Genomic DNA, 22,923 nt, shown 5'->3' with positions numbered 1-22,923 from the left:
CTCCCACTATTATTGTGTGAGGTGCAATGTGTGTTTTGAGCTTTAGTAAGGTTTCTTTTACGTATGTAGGTGCCCTTGTATTTGGGGCATAGATATTTAGGATTGAGAGTTCATCTTGGTGGATTTTTCCTTTGATGAATATTAAGTGTCCTTCCTTATCTTTTTTGATGACTTTTAGTTGAAAATTGATTTTATTTGATATTAGAATGGCTACTCCAGCTTGCTTCTTCTGACCATTTGCTTGGAAAGTTGTTTTCCAACCTTTCACTCTGAGGTAGTGTCTGTCTTTGTCTCTGAGGTGTGTTTCCTGTACGCAGCAGAATGCAGGGTCCTCGTTGCGTATCCAGTTTGTTAATCTATTTCTTTTTATTGGGGAATTGAGGCCATTGATGTTGAGAGATATTAAGGAATAGTGATTATTGCTTCCCGTTATATTCATATTTGGATGTGAGGTTATGTTTGTGTGCTTTCATTCTCTTTGTTTTGTTGCCAAGACGATTAGTTTCTTGCTTCTTCTAGGGTATAGCTTGCCTCCTTATGTTGGACTTTACCATTTATTATCCTTTGTAGTGCTGGATTTGTAGAAAGATATTGTGTAAATTTGGTTTTGTCATGGAATATCTTGGTTTCTCCATCTATGTTAATTGAGAGTTTTGCAGGATACAGTAACCTGTGCTGACATTTGTGTTCTCTTAGGGTCTGTATGACATCAGTCCAGGATCTTCTGGCCTTCATAGTTTCTGGCGAGAAGTCTGGTGTGATTCTGATAGGTCTGCCTTTATATGTTACTTGACCTTTTTCCCTTACTGCTTTTAATATTCTTTCTTTATTTTGTGCATTTGGTGTTTTGACAATTATGTGACGGGAGGTGTTTCTTTTCTGGTCCAATGTATTTGGAGTTCTGTAGGCTTCTTGTATGCCTATGGGTATCTCTTTTTTTAGGTTAGGGAAGTTTTCTTCTATGATTTTGTTGAAGATATTTACTGGTCCTTTGAGCTGGGAGTCTTCACTCTCTTCTATACCTATTATCCTTAGGTTTGATCTTCTCATTGAGTCCTGGATTTCCTGTATGTTTTGGACCAGTAGCCTTTTCTGCTTTACATTATCTTTGACAGTTGAGTCAATGATTTCTATGAAATCTTCTGCTCCTGAGATTCTCTCTTCCATCTCTTGTATTCTGTTGGTGAAGCTTGTATCTACAGCTCCTTGTCTCTTCTTTTGGTTTTCTATATCCAGGGTTGTTTCCATGTGTTCTTTCTTGATTGCTTCTATTTCCCTTTTTAATTCCTTCAACTGTTTGTTTGTGTTTTCCTGGAATTCTTTCAGCGATTTTTGTGACTCCTCTCTATGGGCTTCTACTTGTTTATTTATGTTTTCCTGGAATTCTTTCAGGGATTTTTGCGATTCCTTTTTGTAGGCTTCTACTTGTTTATTAATGTTTTCCTGTGTTTCTCTAAGGGAGTTCTTCACGTCTTTCTTGAAGTCCTCCAGCATCATGATCAAATATGATTTTGAAACTAGATCTTGCTTTTCTGGTGTGTTTCGATATTCCATGTTTGTTTTGGTGGGAGAATTGGGCTCCGATGATGCCATGTAGTCTTGGTGTCTGTTGCTTGGGTTCCTGCGCTTGCCTCTCGCCATCAGATTATCTCTAGTGTTACTTTGTTCTGCTATTTCTGACAGTGGCTAGACTGTCCTATAAGCCTGTGTGTCAGGAGTGCTGTAGACCTGTTTTCCTCTCTTTCAGTCAGTTATGGGGACAGAGTGTTCTGCTTTCGGGCGTGTAGTTTTTCCTCTCTACAGGTCTTCAGCTGTTCCTGTGGGCCTGTGTCTTGAGTTCACCAGGCAGGTCACTTGCAGCAGAATAGTTGGTCTTACCTGTGGTCCTGAGGCTCAAGTTCGCTCGCGGGGTGCTGCCCTCGGGCTCTCTGTGGCGGCAGCAACCAGGAAGATCTGTGCCGCCCTTTCTGGGAGCTTCAGTGCATCAGGGTTCCAGATGGCCTTTGGTGTTTTCCTCTGGCGTCTGAGATGTATGTGCAGAGAGCAGTCTCTTCTGGTTTCCCAGGCTTGTCTGCCTCTCTGAAGGTTTAGCTCTCCCTCCCACGGGATTTGGGTGCAGAGAACTGTTTATCCGGTCTGTTTCCTTCAGGTTCCGGCGGTGTCTCAGGCAGGGGTCCTGCCGCTCCTGGGCCCTCCCCCACGGGAGCCCAGAGGCCTTATACAGTTTCCTCTTGGGCCAGGGATGTGGGCAGGGGTGGGCAGTGTTGGTGGTCTCTTCTGCTCTGCAGCCTCAGGAGTGCCCACCTGACCAGGCGGTGAGGTCTCTCTCCCACGGGGTCTGCGTTTTTTTTTTTCTCTATTCTTTTTTTTTTTTCCGGAGCTGGGGACTGAACCCAGGGCCTTGCGCTTGCTAGGCAAGCGCTCTACCACTGAGCCAAATCCCCAACCCCAGATGATTGTTTTGATGTGCTCTTGGATTCAGTTTGCAAGAATTTTATTGAATATTTTTGCGTCAATATTCATAAAGGAAATTGGTCTGAAGTTCTCTTTCTTCTTGTGGCCTTTGTATGGTTTAGGTATAAGAGTAATTGTGGCTTCATAGACGGAATTCGGTAGCACTCCATCCGTTTCAATTTCGTGGAATAGTTTGGATAATATTGGTGGGGTTGTTTAAATGGTTTATCTGTTCCTGATTTAACTTCAGTACCTGGTATCTGTCTACGAAATTGTCCATTTCATCCAGATTTTCAAGTTTAATGAATGTAGGCTTTTGTAGTAGGATCTGATGATTTTTTTAATTTCCTCTGGCTCGGTTGTTATGTCTCCCTTTTCTTTTCTGATTCTGTTAATTTAGACACACTCTCTGTGTCCTCTCATTGCTCTGGCTAAGGGTTCATCTATCTTGTTGATTTTCTCAAAGAACCAACTTTTGGTTCTCTTGATTCTTTGTATAGTCCTTTTTGTTTCTACTTGGTTGATTTCAACTCTGAGTTTGATTATTTCCTGCCTTCTACTCCTCCTGGGTGTGTTTGCTTCTTTTTGTTCTAGAGCTTTTAGGTGTGCTGCCAAGCTGCTGATATATGCTCTCTCCTGTTTCTTTCTGCAGGCACTCAGAGCTGTGATTTTTCCTCTTAGCACAGCTTTCATTGTGTCCCATAGGTTTGTGTATGTTGTACCTTCATTTTCATTAAATTCTAACTAGTCTTTAATTGCTTTCTTTATTTCTTCCTTGACCAGTTTATCATTGATTGAGCATTATTCAACTTCCATGTATTTGTGGGCATTCTTTCCTTATTTTTTTGAAGACCAGCTTTAGCCCTTGGTGGTATGATAGGACACATGGGATTATTTCTATCTTTCTGTATCTGTTGAGGCCTGTTTTATGACCGATTATATGGTCAATTTTGGAGAAAGTATCATGAGGTGGTGAGAAGAAGGTATATCCTTTTGTTTTAGGATAGAATGTTCTATAAATATCTGTTCTATAAATATCATTTGGTTTATGACTCTTAGTCTGTCTATGTCTCTGTTTAATTTCTGTTTCCATGATCTGTCTATTGATGAGAGTGGGGTGTTGAAATCTCCTACTAATATTGTGTGAGGTCCAATGTATGCTTTGAGCTTTAGTAAGATTTATTTTATGTGTGTGGGTGCCCTTGTATTTGGAGCATAGATATTTAGAATTGAGAGTTCTTCTTGGTGGATTTTTCGTTTGATGAATATGAAGTGTCCTTCCTTATCTTTTTTGATGACTTTTGGTTGAAAATCGATTTTATTCGGTATTAGAATGGCTACTCCATCTTGCTTCTTCAGACCATTTGCTTGGAAAATTGTTTTGCTCTGAGTTAATGTCTGTCTTTGTCTCTGATGTGTGTTTCCTTTAAGCAGCAAAATGCTGGGTCCTCATTGCATACCAAGTTTGTTAATCTGTGTCTTTTTATTGGGGAATTGAGTCCATTGATGTTGAGAGATATTAAGGATTTGTGATTGTTGCTTTCCTGTTATATTCACGTTTGGATGTGAGATTATGTTTGTGCTTGTCTTCTCTTTGTTTTGTTGCAAAACGATTAGTTTCTTGCTTTGTCTAGGGCGTAACTTGCCTACTTGTTTTGGGATTTACCATTTATTATCCTTTGTAGGACTGGATTTGTAGAAAGATATTGTGTAAATTTGTTTTTGTCATGCAATATCTTGGTTTCTCCACCTATGTTGATTGAGAGTTTTGCTGGAAACAGCAACCTGTGCTGGCATTTGTGTTCTCATACGTTCTGTATGACATCTGTCCAGGATCTTCTGGATTTCATGGTCTCTGGTGAGAAGTCTGGTGGAAAGTTGATAGGTCTGCCTTTTCGTATTACTGATCTTTTCCCCTTACTACTTTTAATATTCATTTTTTTGTGTGTGCATTTGGTGTTTTGACTATTATGTGACAGATGGAGTTTCTTTTCTGGTCCAATCTATTTGGAGTCCTGTAGGCTTCTTGTATGTTTATGGGCATCTCTTTCTTTAGGTTAGGGAAGTTTTCTTCTATGATTTTGTTGAAGATATTTACTGGTCCTTTGAGTTGGGAGTCTTCACTCTCTTCTCTACCTATTATCCTTTGCTTTGATTTCATTGTGTCATGGATTTCCTGTATGTTTTGGGCCAGTAGCCTTTTCCGTTTTACATTATCTTTGACAGTTGAGTCAATGATTTCTATGAAATCTTCTGCTCCTGAGAGTCTCTATTATATCTCTTGTATTCTGTTGGTGATGCTTATATGTACAGCTGCTTGTCTCTTCCTTTGGTTTTCTATATCCAGGGTTGTCTCCCTTTATGATTTCTTTATTGCTTCTATTTCCATTTTTAATTCCTTCACCTGTTTGTGTTTTCCTCGAATTCTTTCAGGGATTTTTGTGATTCCTCTCTATAGGCTTCTACTTGTTTATTTATGTTTTCCTGCGTTTCTCTAAGGGAGTTCTTTATGTCTTTCTTGAAGTCCTTCATCATCATGATCAAATGTGATTTTAAATCTAGATCTTGCTTTTCTGGGGTGTTTGGATATTCATTGTTTGCTTTGGTGGGAGAATTGGGCTCCGATGATGCCATGTAGTCTTGGTTTCTGTTGCTTGGGTTCCTGCGCTTGTCTCTTGTCATCACATTGTCTCTGGTGTTACCTTGTTCTGCTATTTCTGACAGTGGTTAGACCGTCCTATAGGCCTGTGTGTCAGGAGTGCTGTAGATCTGTTTTCCTGTTCTCTTTCAGCCAGTTATGGGAACAGAGTGTTCTGCTCTCAGGCATGTAGTCGTTCCTGTCTACTGGTCTTCAGGTATTCCTGTGGGCATGTGTCCTGAGTCCACCAGGCACATCACTTGGAAAAGAAAAGTTGGTCTTACCTCTGGTCTCGGGCCTGGAGTCTCTTCTCAGAGCTGGGTTTCAGCTCTCCATGAAGGAGGCAACCAGAAGGGCCTGCCCAGCCTTCGCTCGGGATCCTATGCCTAGGGGGCCCAGATGGAGCTAGGTATTTTCCTCTAGAGTCAGAAATGTGGGCAGAGAGTAGCCTCCTCTGGCTTCCCTGGTGTGTCTGCCCCTCTGAAAGTCTAGCTCTCCATCCCACGGGATTTGAGTGCAGGGGCAGGTCCCTCTTTTAAACTTGAGTCATTTCCTAGGTTCTGCTACAGTTCCACCACATTCTGTTAATGGTTATTCCTTATTCATCACACCATATGGTCATAGCATCATTTACTTTTAGCTTCTCCTGTGTTGTTAGCTGAAGTCTAATTGTTTTGCTGCATTAAGTGGCAGTTCCTTCCTTGTTTTGTATACATCAACTTATCAGTAGAGGACACACATTGATAAATGAAATTGATGGATCAGACAAAAGGAACATGCATTTCTCATCTTAACAAATGCCACAGACTTTAATTAGTATAATGAGTTACGCTGCCCACAGCAAGAGCAATGGGGCAATGGAGGTGCATGTGCTGGTAAGGAGTAGGCCTGGCCTTTGACCATAGCAGGTGTTTCGTATTCCGTTGTTGTTTGTCTTTTTGATCTATTGCAGAGTCCAGATCTACCAGCTCACCTGTGGAACATTAGTGACTTCCTTATTTGCACTGAGGACTCACTTTCCAACATTGTATCCATTTTCTACTATTTGAGGACATTGCTTATAGGAAATAAGATCACTCCGACTGTGTTGACTCATAGAAAAGAGAATTGAAAGAAGTGTTAATATTTTGGAAGCCCACTGTTTTAAATAAAGTCTAATAATACCTAATATTCCTTAGTGGGGGAGGGGCCGTGATGCTAAAGTAAATGATGGGCCAGCTACATAGTGCAGTGCTTTAAGGTTCTGTGGGGTTAGTCAGTTTTCCTTGGTTGGGAAATCATAAGGCTTCTTCCTATCCTCAAATAAAGAGGCACACTGACAGTTTGGGAAATCATAAGGCTTCTTCCTATCCTCAAATAAAGAGGCACACTGACAGTTTGAATGTTAATGATAAAGTGCTGGTGGTACTATCTTCTATCACTTCATCTCTGTGCCACTCTGCTATTCAGCCACCATGTTCTCACTGTGGGAGGGAGCTCCTGACAGCAATTGATTCTCTGCATCTTCCTCTCTTCCCTTCTACCACATCTGTTTTCCCTCTCCTTCCAGGCGGTTCTGATTACTCCAGTTGGAACATAACCACTACCATTTCAGCAGTATAGCTCAGCTATGAGGTGTCACAGCAAGCCCCTCTTGACTTTTCTATCTGTAGATTCCCCTCTCCACCCTTGGTGTCTTATTATCTGTGATATTTTCATCCCAAATTCCAAGATGAAGAGAGCCATTCTTACTCAGTCATGTGGAGCAGAACATGTTCACAGCGCCCACAATGTATAATGACATGGTTGATTAGGGGATATGATGCTTTAATTAGGATTTGGACTTTTAGCTCATGAGTATTTTTAAGTAAGGAACCTTGGTGGCATTTCTGTAGGGTGTGTCATCTATATAGGGTTTATACACGTGGGTGTTACTCCTGTGTACCCTTTGCTTGGAGAGATATATCAAGGTAAACAATGATGATACGGTACCTCTGATGGTGGCATCCCAAGTTCCTTGGATTTCTGTTCCTCCCCACCTTTGTAACTGGCGTCTTATTTGTGGAGAAAGGAACTGTTCTGACCTGGCTCATGTCATCTAGGAGAGTGTTACTTTGAATGGGTTCCTCCTTAGTGCTATTCTTGCCTAGTAGCATTCAGAAACTGTCCCTACATTCTTGCAGAATTGAATCCAGTATTAAAAACTGAATCTGGGGGCTGGAGAAATGGCTCAGCAGTTCAAGTTACTGGCTGGAGGACTTGTGTGCTATTCTTTGCACTAACACAGTGGCTAACAGTGGTCTGCAACTCCAATCCTTAGGAATCTAATGCTCTTCTCTGGCCACTGAAAGTACTGATATGCCCATGGTGCACAAGCAAACATACACAAACAAAACCCCCATGCACATAAAAATAAATTACTAAAAAATAAATTTGTATTTTCTGTGATTCAGAAAATGTTTTTCCTTAATAACTTACTCTATTCAACAAATCATTAATTGATCTGAGATTCAATCTTTTAAATAATTCAAAAATGTCTTCAAATTCCAGTGATTCTGTTGTTTGTTAGTGTTATAGTTTATATATGCTCAGCCCAGGGAGTAATTCCTTTAAATTCCAGTGATACTGTTGTTTGTCAGTGTTATGGCTTGTATATACTCGGCCTAGGGAGGGGCACTGTTAGAAGGTATGGCCTTGTTGGAGTAGGTATGTCACGGTGGGCATGGGTTTAAGACCCTCACCCTAGCTGCCTGGAAGTCAGTCTTCCACTAGCAGCCTTCAGATGAAGATGTAGAACTCTTAGTTCTGCCAGCACCTTGTTCCTGCCTTGATAATAATGGATTGAACCTCTGAACCTGCAAGCCAGACCCAATTAAATGTTGTCTTTTAGACTTGCATTGGTCATGGTGTCTGTTCACAGCAGTAAAACCCTAACTAAGACAGTCAGGAAGTTTCGTTGCTGTGGTGAGACCATTGCCTTTGTTTGCTTTGGATGCATGACAGGTAAGCTCTCCAGTGAGACATGAGGAAAGGAGACACACCACAGGGTCTTTTGGTTAGGCAGCTGTTTGTGCTTGACTGCTATTAGAGCTCCTCATTTCTGTTATCAGGTTTCAAGCCCTCAGTTTTTCATGTCAGGATATTTTTATTAGGTTTCCAAGAGAGTGAGTATAAATAAGAGTGAAAATCACACATGGAAAGGCAAGTGACATTTCCCTCATGCTAGGTTTGCCCCAATGTTACTTTTCTGCCCCCAACAACCATTTTCACACATGGAAAGGCAAGTGACATTTCCCTCATGCTAGGTTTGCCCCAATGTTACTTTTCTGTCCCCAACAACCATTTATATTTTATTTTCCCAGATATTGACATTTTAAGTTAATTCTCAGAAAATCTGGAATAACCTAGTGTCATTTTCTAAAACTGGAGACCACTTTGAAGATACCCATGAAAATTTTAATGGAATGACTTTGAAAAAAAAAACCCAAAACCAAAACAAGCAAGCAGACCAAAAACCTATGACCTTCCTGTGAGCTGAATGCTTTTAAAAGGTTTTAGGAGTTTGCGAGTGGTATGTAATGGGCAAAATTGAGAAAAAGAAATAAAAGATATCTAAGGACATTTACAAGTGTCACAGAGGCAGCCACAGGGAGAAGTGTGTTTCTATCCAGGTTGTGGTGTGATCATAGGAGCCAACGTAATCACAGGGGACATCTATTTGGCTCAGAGCAGAGCTATAGAGGAAGATCAGCCATACAGTTTGTGAAGCAAGAAAAACAGAGTATGAGAGAGAGAGAGGGAGAGAGAAAGAGAGAGAGAGAGAGAGAGAGAGAGAGAGAGAGAGAGAGAGAGAGAGAAGGACACAGAGAGAAAGAGAGGAAGAGGAAATTAAAATAGTAACAGTGAGCTGAGAGGCTAGAACCTCTGTGGATGAACTTTCACCTTGAAAAGTCAGGATACTGAATATGTATGTAGCTCTGTGATAGACATTGCCTCAGTCTTACATTTGCATGGGAGCCTGGGCTCGAACCCCATCACTGAAGAAAACACATAAGAACAGGGAGTGGGGGAAATCCAGCATGTATTTGGAATTAGCATTACAATATCACTGCCTCATCTATTACGTAAATAGCATTTAGTAAAAGTTTTTGCTATATTCTCTTGTTCTTAAATATTTTACATTTTTACTCATCATTATTATTATAAGAGGGAGGTGGCAGCATGCGCTCCATTGCAAACCTGTAGCGATCAATGGTCAACTTCTTCTATCAGGGTAGCAGGGACCAAACCATGTCACCAGGCTTTCATGGGAAGGCTTTTTATCCACGGAGCTACCTTGCCAGCCTTTATCTCAATTACCTATTTCCTATCTACAAGAAAAAGTAAATATAATTTCAAGTTATAATTCATAGCAGGTTGTAATATTTGGCAGCTTAATTACACATTGCAATATAAATAAGTTCTTGAGATAAAAAATAAAAATGACTTCCTGCCTAGATGTAATTGTGTTTTTCATAATAATGATGCAATGTATGTCATTTTCCCAGGAGAGGAGGACCCAGAATAAGCTGAAGGGATAACAATATTGGTAGTGTTACCTTAACAATTCTTAGAGATAATTTTCAAATGTTGATACAGTTTCCAAATACTGAGAATGACTTACCCATTTGTCATGCAAACTCCAAATGCTCCAAATATTTATTAGTTAGTATATACTCACTGCAATGTGTCACATTTGTCCCTATGGTTACCAAATCCACGTTCTTTGTTCATTTGTGGATGCATCAACTTGTGGAATCTTGAGCATAATTCCAGGAACCAGAACAGGTTCCATTTATTTACATTCCCTGGAATGTGCAGAGAATATCTAAATTATTGTATGGAATAATATGTCTAAAACACCTTTGAAATGCAGGTGTCTCAACTGAGTATAATACCCACCCCACACACCAGGAATGGTTGAGATTGTTTCTGAGATATTTTTACAAATTATTCATAGAAATAAACTGAATCTTGCTTAACATAAAATGACACTTTCCTGTTTTAAAAAACAAAAACTATCCTAAAGGGGAAACACATTGAAATATTTTTTCCCATTGGAATATCAACAGGAAATGCCAAGAGAAGAGTTGCTTGGAGAATGGAGTGTCACGAAAATAAGCATAAGTAAAGAAAAGTATAGAGTAAGTGTGTGTGTGTGTGTGTGTGTGTGTGTGTGTGTGTGTGTGCGCACGCGTGCATACGCGCATGTACACAGGAACATGTAAAAGCCAGGGGTCAGCTTCAAGTGTTCTTCCATAGGAGACATCCACTCATTTGAGGAAGAACTAGATTTTTCTTTCATTGGCTCGGAGCTCTCAAGTAGGTTAGACTGGCTTGCTAGCAAGCCCCAGGATTTCCTGTCTCCTCCTTCTTAATGCTGGGGTTACAAGCACACCTTTTCACACTGCGAGCTCAGTTTCTCATGTTTGTGTTATATTGTTAGCATTATCCTGACTGAACTGTGCTCCCAGCCCATACAATGCTTGCTTTCTTTACCTAGAACTATATGTAATATAGATAGTTCCCTTGCTTGACTGGTATTATTGCCTGAAGCTATTTGAAAACAATGCACTCTATTTTCTTTTCCCGGTGCTAGCCAGTTGAACTTCCTATGATAATTAAAATAGACATGTATCTCAGATGGAGATTCCTTTTCTACTCCTGAGTTTGAAAGCTCAGAGTTTGATCCATGTCATGACAGTGGTGGTAGTGGGGTGGAGGCAGAGAGGGGGAAAAGGGAGTAGTGGAGAGTTCTATATCTGAATCCTCATGCTGCACCTGAGAGGCTCATCTCAGAGAATCCAGCTCAGCCTGCGCTATATAGTAAAGTGCTATCTAAAAAAGAAAATATAATCTATGTTGTCTGGTGCAGTACTATACCTGAGCATTTAAAAGGTTAAGCTAGCACATCTGAGGAACAATATTTTTAATACTGTTTCTAGGTTTAATTATTTTAAATTAGAATTTAAAGTATTTTAAGGTTTTATTTAGGTTTATTTATTTAGGTTTAATTAATGTAAATGCAAACTTAATCATCTGTTGCTACTGCCTGTCATGTCGAACAGGAAGGCACAAGAGATACTAATTTACACGGATTAAAATAGATGCCAGATTAGAGCATTTTAAGGAGTCTGGTGATTAGAACCTGGCTGGTGTTTCAATATTTCATTTTTTTTAAAAAACATTATACTATAAATCAGTTGCCTTGATGTATTCTTTCTTTCAATCTTAACATCTTGTTTTGTCATCCTGTTTTTTCTGTATTTTTTTTAAACCAGTGGTCATAGCTAATAAGCACTTTTTTCAGTGGGTCAAGCTACTGCAGCTGCCATTTCATGGGAAATGGACATAGGGAGAGAATGAATGCTCAGACGACCCCGAGCCAGGCTCCCACGTTGCTCTGCAGACCTGTAAGCACTTACAGACTGTCCCAGGGAGACATTTCATGCAGTGCGAGGTGTCTTTGTTTAGGTAATGGTCACAGTTAGCTTTGCCCATCTTCTATGATAGTTCATGTCCTTATATCATGTATGTTTAGATTACAGCTGACCTTTTAAAATAAAGACTGACTTTTAAAATGTGACATTTTAGTCATAGCCATGTCTTTTATCTTTCTTTTTTAAAAAAATGACATGTTATTTACTCCTTGGGAATTTCATACCTGTACAAAGCATACTTTGGCCATCTTCCATCTCCCTTCAAGTCCTCCCCAACATGATCTCTCTCAACTTAACAACTCACTGTGTGTTGGTTTGAATATATTCGACCCATGGGAAGTGCTGCCATAGGTGTGGCCTTGCTGGAGGAAGTGTGTTACTGTGGGGTTGGTTTGAGAGGTCTCCTATGGTCACACTGGCTGTGCCCAGTGTGGAAAAGAGTCTTCTCCTGGCTGACTTTGGATCAAGATATAGAACTTTCAGCTCCTCCAGCCCCATGTCTGACTGGAAATTGCCATGCTTCTGCCATGCTGATGATGGACTGGACCTCTGGGACTTTAAGCCAGCCCTAATTAAAGGTCTTCCTTTGTAAGAGTTGCTGGGTACTGCAGACCCAAAGATGAGCAAAATGTGCTATGTCCTTTAGAAATTTATAGTCTGCTACAGGCTTGCAAGTTTGTTCTCTGAATGGCCACAAAGTATGCATTTTTAATTTTATGGAAACTATCATCTCTGTCAGAGCTATTCAGATATACCATGATAGTCAGAAAGCTACCATAGATCAAGGAGTATTCTGTACTGCAATAATTAAACTTATGAAAACTTGCAACGATCTGGACTTGGCAAGAAACCTTCAACGATGATCTCTGATCTATTATAAGAGACCAATTAATTAACAGATCAATGAATGTTGTAGAGTAAGTGAGCAATCAGAGCCCAGGTGCTTTCACGAATTAGCAAAAGGACATCAAATTAACCTGGTAAGTACATGAGGGACACAGGGAGGATTTCTGAAGGTGTCCATGTCAGCTGTGAAACAGAGACTAGAGATTGGAGAAAGAGAGAGAAGAGGTGATCTAACCAGAGGGACTGTGTACAAAGCAAACACATGTAAAGAAAGGTGCCTATTATGCAATCAAAGAGGAATCCAGTGCATCTCTAGTAAAGGCGACTTTAGCATCGAAATGAGGCTAGTGAGGCAAGGCCAGACAAACTTCAATGGGCCACAGCTATGAAGCAGAACACACTGATATTCTACTGAAAGTCTCAGGGTCATAGGAACGCAAATAACAGATTGTGAATGGGCAGGCACATCACAATTTGTTAGTTCCCCACCAGAAAGAGAATACCCTATACTGAAAATTTCACAGTTCACTAAGTAGAAAGCAATGCTGGTGTTAAGAATGACCAGGAGAGATGACTCACTCTTCCAGAGGACCTGGGTTCAATTTCCAGCACCTATGTGGCAGGTTACAGCCATCTGTAATGCTAGTTCCAAAAGATATGATTCCCTTTTCTGAACTCCACAAGCATCAGGCACAAATGTAGTGTACAAACATACATGTAGACAAAACACTCATAACACAAATTAATTAAATAATAAAGAATGTCATAACTTTTTTTAAAGTATGACCAGTAAGGACAATCAAGGTGAAGCAGAAAGAGTAATATCAGAAATGGAATGACCAGTTCTTGCCAACTGATTAGGTATGGGGATGACTCTGAAGGAAGCTTCTAGATGACTAGCCAATGCAATAAGATGCTATCATTTGTGTAGACAGGAAGAATGAATGCATTTATGAAAGACTTTGGATTTGATTTAAATACATGGTGTTGACATGTAGTCACCTAGTGGAAAGTAGATTGCCTGTAATTTTAACATAACATTACAAATGGGGACCAGATATGGTGGTGCACACCGGCAATCCTAACACTTTGAGGTGAAGGTAGGAGGATCTGGAGTTCAAGGTCACTCTCAACTGAATGAGGAGCCCCAGGTCAGCCTAGGGGTCCATAAAGCCCTGTCTCCAAAAGGTTACAAATGTTTAGTATACTCTGTTTGCACATTTAATCAATTCCCTTCCTCTTCCTCACATTTTAAAATTAATCAATTTATTTATATAGAATGCCACATCTCCTCCAGGTCCCCCCTCACAGAGATCTACCACCACTGAGATTTTTAAGATCATTTTAAAAACAAAGGGCATATTCTATGATAAGGGAAATAATTTTTAGGGAAAAATGTCAGTATTTTTAAAATTGACTACTTTTAGTTTTTGTGTTTTTTAATTTTATTTTACTCTTGACTCATTCACTTTTCATCCCACTCAATGTCCCCTTCCAGGTCATTGTCACCCCTTCCCACAATCCTCCCATATGTCTCCTCTCCTCTGAGAAGGTGGGTCTCCCCTGGATATCTCTATGCCCCGATACTTCAAATCTCTGCGAGGCTAGGTGCTTCCTCTCTCACTGAGGCCAGACAAAGCCCAGCTAGAAGAACATATCCCACATACAGGCAACAGCTTTTGGGATAGCCCTGACTCCAGTTTTTTGGGACCCACATGAAAACCAAACTGCACATCTGCTATATATGTACAGGGGACCTAGGTCTAGCCTGTGTATGTTCTTTGGTTGGTGGTTCTGACTCTGCGAGCCCCAAGGGTTGAGGTTAGTTGGCTCTGTTGGTGTATGGAAGATATTTATGCTTGATGGCCTTATCTTATTACTTATACAGAAACCCTATAAATCCATATGCAGTGTGTATCAGTCTGGGTGTTGATAGAACAGGGTTAGGATAGTGCTTGTGTCATTTCTCAATTTGATATTTTCTCACTACTCACTATTGTCTGGGAAATCCATTTTAGAATTATGTCTTTCAAAAGTTCTATTCTGTTGTATTTCTATGCCAGATTGTGTCTCAGTTTACACATATACATCAACACACAAATTTCTCCGTGATAGGCATCTGTGCACACCACCTCTGTTTCTTAGCTTCCTTGCTTGAAAAATAAAGATAACAGTAGTACCAGTCTTATATGGAGATTGTGAGAATGAGATTAATGTGTGTGTATAATACGTAATATATACACCATATACATACACATACATAAATTCAGGGCTCGGGCCCTGACATACTAAACATCTAATATGCATCAGCTATTTTTGTCAGTATGATGGTTCGCATTAGGATTCAGCTGTTCCAGTTCTTTGTTATTGTGCTGGTCTCTAAGGACACACAGAGAAGTGTTACACAGTTACATGAGATTCTTTAGCACATGTAAACAGAAGGTTATTATTTGATTAGTGAGTGTGTTAGACACTCCTCTTCTTGCTGTGACTAAAGTGCTTGAACTTAAGGGATGAAGGGTTTACTTTGCCTAGGGTTCTGGGCTATAGTCCATCATATTAGGGAGGACGAGGCAGCTGGTCATGGTGCATCAGGGTCAGGGAGCATAGAGAGATGGATGCTTGTCTTTACGGACCTTTCTCCTTTTCCTTTTAAATTCAGCCAGGACTCCAGCCCATGGATTAGAACTACCCTAAATATGTGTGTGTGTGTGTGTGTGTGTGTGTGTGTGTGTGTGTGTGTGTGTGTGTGTGTGTGTGTTTGTGTGTGTTCCTCAATTAATTTAATCTGGTTAATCCAACATAGAAGTGGACAGAAATTTGTTTCTATGGTGATTCTAAATCCCTTCAGTTTGACACTCAAGATTAACCACCAGAGATGGTGTTTATGGTGTCATTGCAAAACTCCTCTCCAGAGATGTGGTGACTGCTTTTCTTCCTGCCATGCCATGTGCCAGTCCGTACTCCTTTGCCAGCACTTAGTAATTCTGAGGACACTACCTGAGGAGTGTTATGTATATTGAAATAGAACCTGATTTTTAAAATTGGTTTCTTCTGCATTTTCCTCACATCTGTAAGACTGATCATGTTTTCACATGCTTATCCACCGCTCAGCTTTCCATCGGGTTGGCTAATCACATTGATTGCCCATTTTTCTACTACCCCCCTTCTTATATTGTAGGAATTTTTTACATTCCTAGATAATAATCATTTTATGTCCTAATGCAAATTATGCTATCGACATATTTGACTTCTTTGAAAATGTAAAGTTATTACTTTTACCAAAATCATTCATAGAAATGATTTGAAGAAAAGATACAGAGGAGTTTGTGAAAATCATAAAACTCTGGTCTGACCTTCCTCTCTATGCCCATTGCTACACCTTAGAATTATATATATATATATATATATATATATATATATATATATATATATATATATGTATATATATATACATACACACACACACACACACACATACATATTTGAGACAGTGTCTTCCTATGTAGTTTTGGCTGTCCTGCAACTCACTTATGAAGACCAGACTGAGTTCAGATTCATAGAGATAACTCCTGAGTACTGTATTAAAGGCATGCACAACCATGACAAATTTGAAGGTAAATTTTCTAAACCTAAGGTTCCCATTCACTTTCTTTTTTCTTTTTTAATGCTCACATCTCCAAATCCAAGATTTGAACAAAATCTCTTTGCTCTGGGTTGTGAATGGGAAGGTAGCTTAAGTTCCACTTCAGTTCTCACTGCCAATCACAGCAGTTTGATCACACACCAGTACCTGGGTTGTTTCTGTTGCTCCTTATAAGCTCCTGGTTCAATAGACTAAGCATGGACCATCAGAGCCTCCATGGTCTGTCAACATGTTCCCATGTCTCTTTTTTTTTATTAGGGGGTGATTCATAGCATGATAGTAAATTTCTTTGTGGTACATTGTAACTTCTTACTCAACCTTGATACATTAAATACTCTTTAGTGGAGTGACAGATTTGAAGAATGAGCTAGTTTATAAAAGCACAAACATAAAAAGTTAGGAGCCATTGTTAATGGATGTCATTTTGTGAAACGATTATACTTAATCGCCTTATCTTGGATTCTTGCTTAGAAAAGCAAGACACTAGAAACTATTAATCTAGAAACTATTGATCAGCTCTCTTAATTTTATACCATAAATTTTTTCTTTATAATACAACGGATTTCTAAAATTATGCAGTTGGCAAATTCTTTCTTGTAATTTAGACTTTTTTTTCTTTATTAACTTGAGTATTTCTTATTTACATTTCAATTGTTATTCCCTTTCCCGGTTTCCAGGCCAACATCCTCCTAACCCCTCCTCCTCCCCTTCTATCTGGGTGTTCCCCTCCCCATCCTCCCCCCATTACTTCCCTCCCCCCAACAATCACGTTCACTGGGGGTTCAGTCTTAGCAGGACTAAGGGCTTCCCCTTCCACTGGTGCTCTTACTAGGCTATTCATTGCTACCTATGAGGTTGGAGCCCAGGGTCAGTCCATGTATAGTCTTTGTGTAGTAGCTTAGTCCCTAGAAGCTCTGGTTGGTTGGCATTGCTGTTCATATGGGGTCTCGAGCACCTTCAAGCTCTTCCAGTCCTTTCTAAGTTTCCTTCAACGGGGGGTCCCGTTCTCAGTTCGGTGGTTTGCTGCTGGCATTCACCTATGTATTTGCTGTATTCTGGCTGTGTCTCTCAGGAGAGATCTACATCTGGTTCCTGTCAGCCTGCACTTCTTTGCTTCATCCATCTTATCTAGTTTGGTGGTTGTATATGTATGGGCCACATGTGGGGCAGGCTCTGAATGGGTATTCCTTCTGCCTCTGTTCTAAAATTTGCCTCCCTTTTCCCTGCCAAGGGTATTCTTGTTCCCCTTTTGAAGAAGGAGTGAAGCATTCACATTTTGGTCATCCTTGAGTTTCATGTGTTCTGTGCATCTAGGGTAATTCAAGCATTTGGGCTAATAGCCACTTATCAATGAGTGCATACCATGTGTGTTTTTCTGTGATTGGGTTACCTCACTCAGGATGATATTTTCCAGTTCCATCCATTTGCCTATGAATTTCATAGTCAATGTTTTGATAGCTGAGTAGTATTCCATTGTGTAGATGTGCCACCTTTTCTCTATCCATTCCTCTGTTGAAGAACATCTAGGTTCTTTCCAGCTGCTGCCTATTATAAATAAGGCTGCTATGAACATAGTGGAACATGTATCTTTGTTATATGTTGGGGCATCTTTTGGGTATATGCCGAAGAGAGGTATAGCTGGGTCCTCAGGTAGTTCAATGTCCAATTTTCTGAGGAACCTAGAGACTGATTTCCAGAATGGTTGTACCAGTTTGCAATTCCACCAACAATGGAGGAGTATTCCTCTTTTTCCACATCCTGGCCAGCATCTGCTGTCACCTGAGTTTTTGATCTTAGCCATTCTCACTGGTGTGAGGTGAAATCTCAGGATTGTTTTGATTTGCATTTCCCTTATGACTAAAGATGTTGAACATTTCTTTAAGTGTTTCTCAGCCATTCGGCATTTCTCAGCTGTGAATTCTTTGTTTAGCTCTGAACCCCATTTTTAGTAAGGTTATTTGTCTCCCTGCAGTCTAACTTCATGAGTTCTATGTATATTTTGGATATAAGCCCTCTGTCAATTGTAGGATTGGTAAAGATCTTTCCCCAAACTGTTGGTTGCCATTTTGTCCTAACAACAGTGGCCTTTGTCTTACAGAAACTTTGCAGTTTTATGAGATCCCATTTTTCGATTCTTGGTCTTAGAGCATAAGCCATTGGTGTTTTGTTCAGGAAATTTTTTCCAGTGCCCATGTGTTCCACATGCTTCCCTAGTTTTTCTTCTATTAGTTTGAGTGTGTCTGGTTTGATGTGGAGGTCCTTGATCCACTTGGACTTAAGCTTTGTACAGGGTGATAAGCATGGATCGACCTGCATTCTTCTACATGTTGCCCTCCAGTTGAACCAGCACCAATTGCTGAAAATGCTATCTTTTTTTCCATTGGATGGTTTTGGCTCCTTTGTCAAAAATCAAGTGACCATAGGTGTGTGGGTTCATTTCTGGATCTTCAGTTCTATTCCATTGGTCTATCTGTCTGTCTCTGTACCAATACCATGCAGTTTTTATCACTATTGCTCTGTAATACTGCTTGAGTTCAGGGATAGTGATTCCCCCAGAAGACCTTTTATTGTTGAGGATAGTTTTAGCTATCCTGGGTTTTTTGTTAAGGAACTGTCTTTTTTATATTCCAATTACTGCCTTTGCGAGTCATGGTGCTGCACTGTACAGAAAGAAAGAAATTTTAAGGTCTTTAATTTGAAAGGAATGAAGATAGCAAGTTCAGAAGGATAGGAAGAAAAAAGAAGAAAGGGGTACCAGTACTGTCACCCTTCTAAATGGCAAATATTTTTGTCTAGAAAACCCAGATGAAACAGACTTTTGCTTGTTTTGGTGGAGACAGGGTCTCAATATGTAGCTCCAACTGGCTTGGAACTGGATATGTAGATCAGATTGGAGTTGAACTCAGAGATCCACCTGCCTCTGTCTTTCCAGTGTCAGGATTAAAGATGTGAGCCCAAACACTCAGTCACATGACTTTGTACACTACCGATTTTCTGGAAGCAATGGGAAAGTTTAAAATCAGTATACTATAGCAAGTGCATTTAAGAAACAGTTTTGTTTTGTTTTCACTCCTGACTTTTCCTAGCCCTTCTGTCATGGCCTCCTGTGTTCACTCCCACAGGAATGACTTGCTAATGGTCTGCCGACAGGTGAATATGGAAGAGTCAGTGGCTGAGATCATGAGCCAACTGGGCACAGATGAGAACGGGAAGATTTCCTTCCAAGACTTCACAAGGTGCCACACGCAGCTTGTTAGAGAGATTAGGAAGGAGGAAGTAGACCTGTTCATGAAGTCAGACAAGTCTGGTAAAAAGAAGCTGAGGGAAAGAATCACTTCCTGGCCTACGAGAAGTGACAACAGTCTGGGTAGGTATGGCCAAGTGTCAGTATGATCATGCCCCTTTGTCCCTGCAACATTAAACCAAGTGGTCGCCCCTGTCCCCTTGTGTTCATCTGAGACTTCCCTCCGGGTGACAGCTTATCTCCATTGGCTTTTTGCTTCCTAGCTTTTTTGTCTTTCAGATCAATTCTCACATTTTCCAGCTACAATAGTCCTTTTAAATTCAAATCTCTGGAGAACCACGTGTGATGCCAAAGGTCTGTAATCCCAGTGCTGAGGGGCAGGAGGCAGGGAGATTGTGAGTTTGAGTCCAGTCTAGATGATACAGCAAGACCAAGAGAGGGGGTGGGAGGATAGACAATGCAAAAGCTTGGGAAAGACTAACTTTATCAGTAGTCCTAGGATCTGCTTAGTATAGAGTTAGTTAAAATCCATCTACTTTTTAATAGATAATTTCCTCCTTTTGCGGATGTTATAATTTCTTCTGGTACAAGACAAGCCATTATAAAGGAAGTTATTAACAATTTTGATAATAACACCGGTGATAAAAAGTGACATTTCTTACACATTCTTTAGAGTACTCAAGTATAGGTATATCTTTTAAATTTTATTTAATTTTATTTTACGTGCATTGGTGTGAAGGGATCAGATACTATGGAACTGGAGTTACAGACAGTTATAAGCTGCCATGTGGTTCTGGGAATTGAACTGCAGGTCCTTTGAAAGAGCAGCCAGCACTCTTACCCACTGAGACATCTTGCCAGACCCATCTATTATGGGTTTTTTTTTAATGTTTGAAATCTTACACTACTGAAAAGCAAAAAGATGCCTTAAAAAGTAGATGGAACAAAGGGGCAAGAAAAACATAAGTATTCTACATATATTTTGTTTTTAGAGCAGGTTGGTCTTGAACTGCCTGAATGCTTCAGTTAAAAGTACGTACCACCATGCCTAGCCCTTCAGGGATTTTTTAAACCTGGAAACTGTCTCCTAGATCATTTCTCAGTTTTATGCTTTCAAGTCAAAGAAAAATGGTCAGTTCACATTGATTTTCCATCAGTTGTTTCAGTTAGGAAGTTTTGTAGGTGCCACACCATACAGATGGGTGTGGGAGAGGATACCTAGACCAATGTTCCTGACAATGTGTCATGGCAACTTTTGATTTTTGTTTTTGATTGTTTGTTTTTCAACTTGATCAAAGCTAGTAATCTGATATGAGAAACCTCAGTTAGGGAAAATCCCTCCATCAGATTGCCAATAAGCTCCTCTGTGGGGAATTTTTTTGATTAATGATTGATGTGGGAGGGTCTACCTCACTGGTGACAGTGCCATGCATGGGCATCTGGTCCTGGACTGTATAAGAAAGCAAACTGAGCAAGCCATGGGGAAGCAAGACAATAGGCCTCTGCTTCAGCTTCTGCTACAGGTTCCTGTCTTGAGTCCCTGCTGTGAATTCCTTTCATGATGGACTGAATGTAAACTCTAACATCAAAGAGGCCCTTTCCTCCCCAAATTGCTTTTGGTCATAGTCTTTATTATAGCAATAGAAAACATACTAGGCCACAGTGGAGTCATTAGAGCATTATTATTGAGTCACTGAAACAATAAAAATGTCATATTCCTGCCAGGCCTTACTACCAATATGGATTGCTCTGTAGCTCCAAAGGCTATTACAGTAATGTATGTGCTCTCAGCAAAATTTGTATACATGTTTTATTTTGAAATATTTTTCTTAACATTAAAGTAATATATGTTCACTGTAGAAAATTATGTTGGGAAAGGTAAACAATATAAAATAAAAATCATTTTAACATCACCATATAGGAATAATAAACAGTGATACATTTGGTATGTTGGCTTCTGAAGTCTTTCGTGGTTTCTGTTTCTCCATCTTTGTCTGTCTCTGTCTGTCTGTCTGTCTGTCTGTCTTTCATTGTCTCTTGCACTGTCTTCTTGGCTATGTCCCTCTGCGTGTGGTTTGTTTGTTTGTTTATTCTGCTTATTTTTCTTCTTTCCTTCCTTCTATCCTTCCTTCCTTCCTTCTTCCCTCCCACTTATTGGGTAGTAAGGACTCATCCCAGAGCTTTTGTTTGGTATCTTAAAGCTTTTCCCTTCACTTCTTCATAGTTTTATATATAATATTTGAAGACACAGTGTACAATGATTGCCTAACATAAAATGACACTGAATAAATATTAAATGAAGGAATGAAATTATTTCATTCTGCCTTGCTTTCTTTCTTTCCTTCTTTCTTTCTTTCTTTTTCTTTTCAGAACACAGATTTCTTGTATAAATACAAGTGCGTGTTTACACACTCTAAATGTATGTGTTGTGGGAGTTAAACCATGAAATATCTCAATAGTTTAATGCTATAGAGTCATTAAAACAATGGGTAAATGCATTTTCAATATGGATGTGACTGTTACAAGGCCTTTTTGTTTGGTTCTGTTCTATTTTCTAAGACAGAATCTCACTGTGTAGCCTTGGCTCACCTAGAACTCACTATGTACACCAGGCTGGCTTTAAACATACAGTAATCCTCCTGACTCTGCCTGCCCAGTGCTGGGGTTATGGGTGTATACCACCACAGCAAACTAACATTTTTCTAATTTTTATGTAATTGAAGCTGATACAAATCCTAAAAGGGAATTTCGAAAAACATTGATGGTAACATCACATTGGTTTAATCCCACAAAATTGCCTCAATAGAGAAAAGGCTGAAAAATAATTGTCTTTCAGCTTTTGATATAAATTCATGCTCTTGAAAGAGAAGAAGTGAGTGAAAAGAGATAATTACAACACATATCATGAATTGAGAAAAACAAAACAAATAATTAAACAAACCAGACAGAAGCTGTGAAACCCCCTACCAGTTTATTCTGGTCCTTGATGCTTCAGTCTGAGTGTGAATCTTTTTGTCACTTGTAGTGCCAACATAACACTCTACAAATCACTTCAACTCTCTGTGTCTCTACTTTCTCAAGTGTAGAATAGGGACAAATATTATTTGCAGAGAATGAGTTAATACACAGGTACAACTAGCAATGGCCAGTTCATACTGAGAACTGAGTGCAAGCATATTGGGCCATTGTGCATTACTTTTGATGAAATACTGAGACAAGACAGCTTTATAAAGAAAGTTTATTTAGATCACAGTTCTTAAGGTTTGAGTGCTTGCATCTGGGAATGTTCTTAGGTGTTTTCATTTGGCCTCATGGTTATAAACATGTGCATTTTAGTGCCAGTGATTTGTATATATATTTCCATGGGGTCTAGAATAAGCTAAAAGTCATATGTATTCCTGCATCACTCATAAGCATCCCAACCTGAATGCAATTAAATATAATAACTTCATTTCCTTCTATATGCTTTCTCTAAAGCCCATTCCTCCCAAAGCTATCATGATTTGGGAAATATTCAAGTCTAAGAAATGTCCCTGTCTACTTCTTTTCTCAAGCTTAAAAGTCCCATTGATGACTCTGACTCCTTCTGTCTTTTTAGTTTTTATTTTTATCATTTTATATGTATAAGTGTTTTACA

At 39.7% G+C, this 22,923-nt stretch overlaps 1 protein-coding gene across 7 annotated transcripts in view; it reads left to right on the top strand.

Annotated features, from left to right (window-relative positions):
* The window catches only part of Mcc (MCC regulator of WNT signaling pathway), a 474,765-nt gene that overhangs the window by 64,182 nt on the left and 387,660 nt on the right, over positions 1-22,923 (top strand). For 6 of the 7 annotated variants that reach the window (XM_039096842.2, XM_039096845.2, XM_039096844.2 and 3 more), the window contains one exon: positions 19,165-19,409. The exons of the other annotated variant lie outside the window; for it this stretch is intronic. In XM_039096842.2, the coding sequence (XP_038952770.1) occupies positions 19,165-19,409 (245 nt within the window). The remainder of the gene's footprint in view (positions 1-19,164; positions 19,410-22,923) is intronic. 7 annotated transcript variants of the gene reach the window in all.

Source organism: Rattus norvegicus, chromosome 18, assembly GCF_036323735.1.
Source record: "Rattus norvegicus strain BN/NHsdMcwi chromosome 18, GRCr8, whole genome shotgun sequence".
Classification (NCBI taxonomy): domain Eukaryota; kingdom Metazoa; phylum Chordata; class Mammalia; order Rodentia; family Muridae; genus Rattus; species Rattus norvegicus.
Note: the sequence above shows the minus strand (reverse complement) of the source record. Positions and strands in the feature narration are given on the sequence as shown.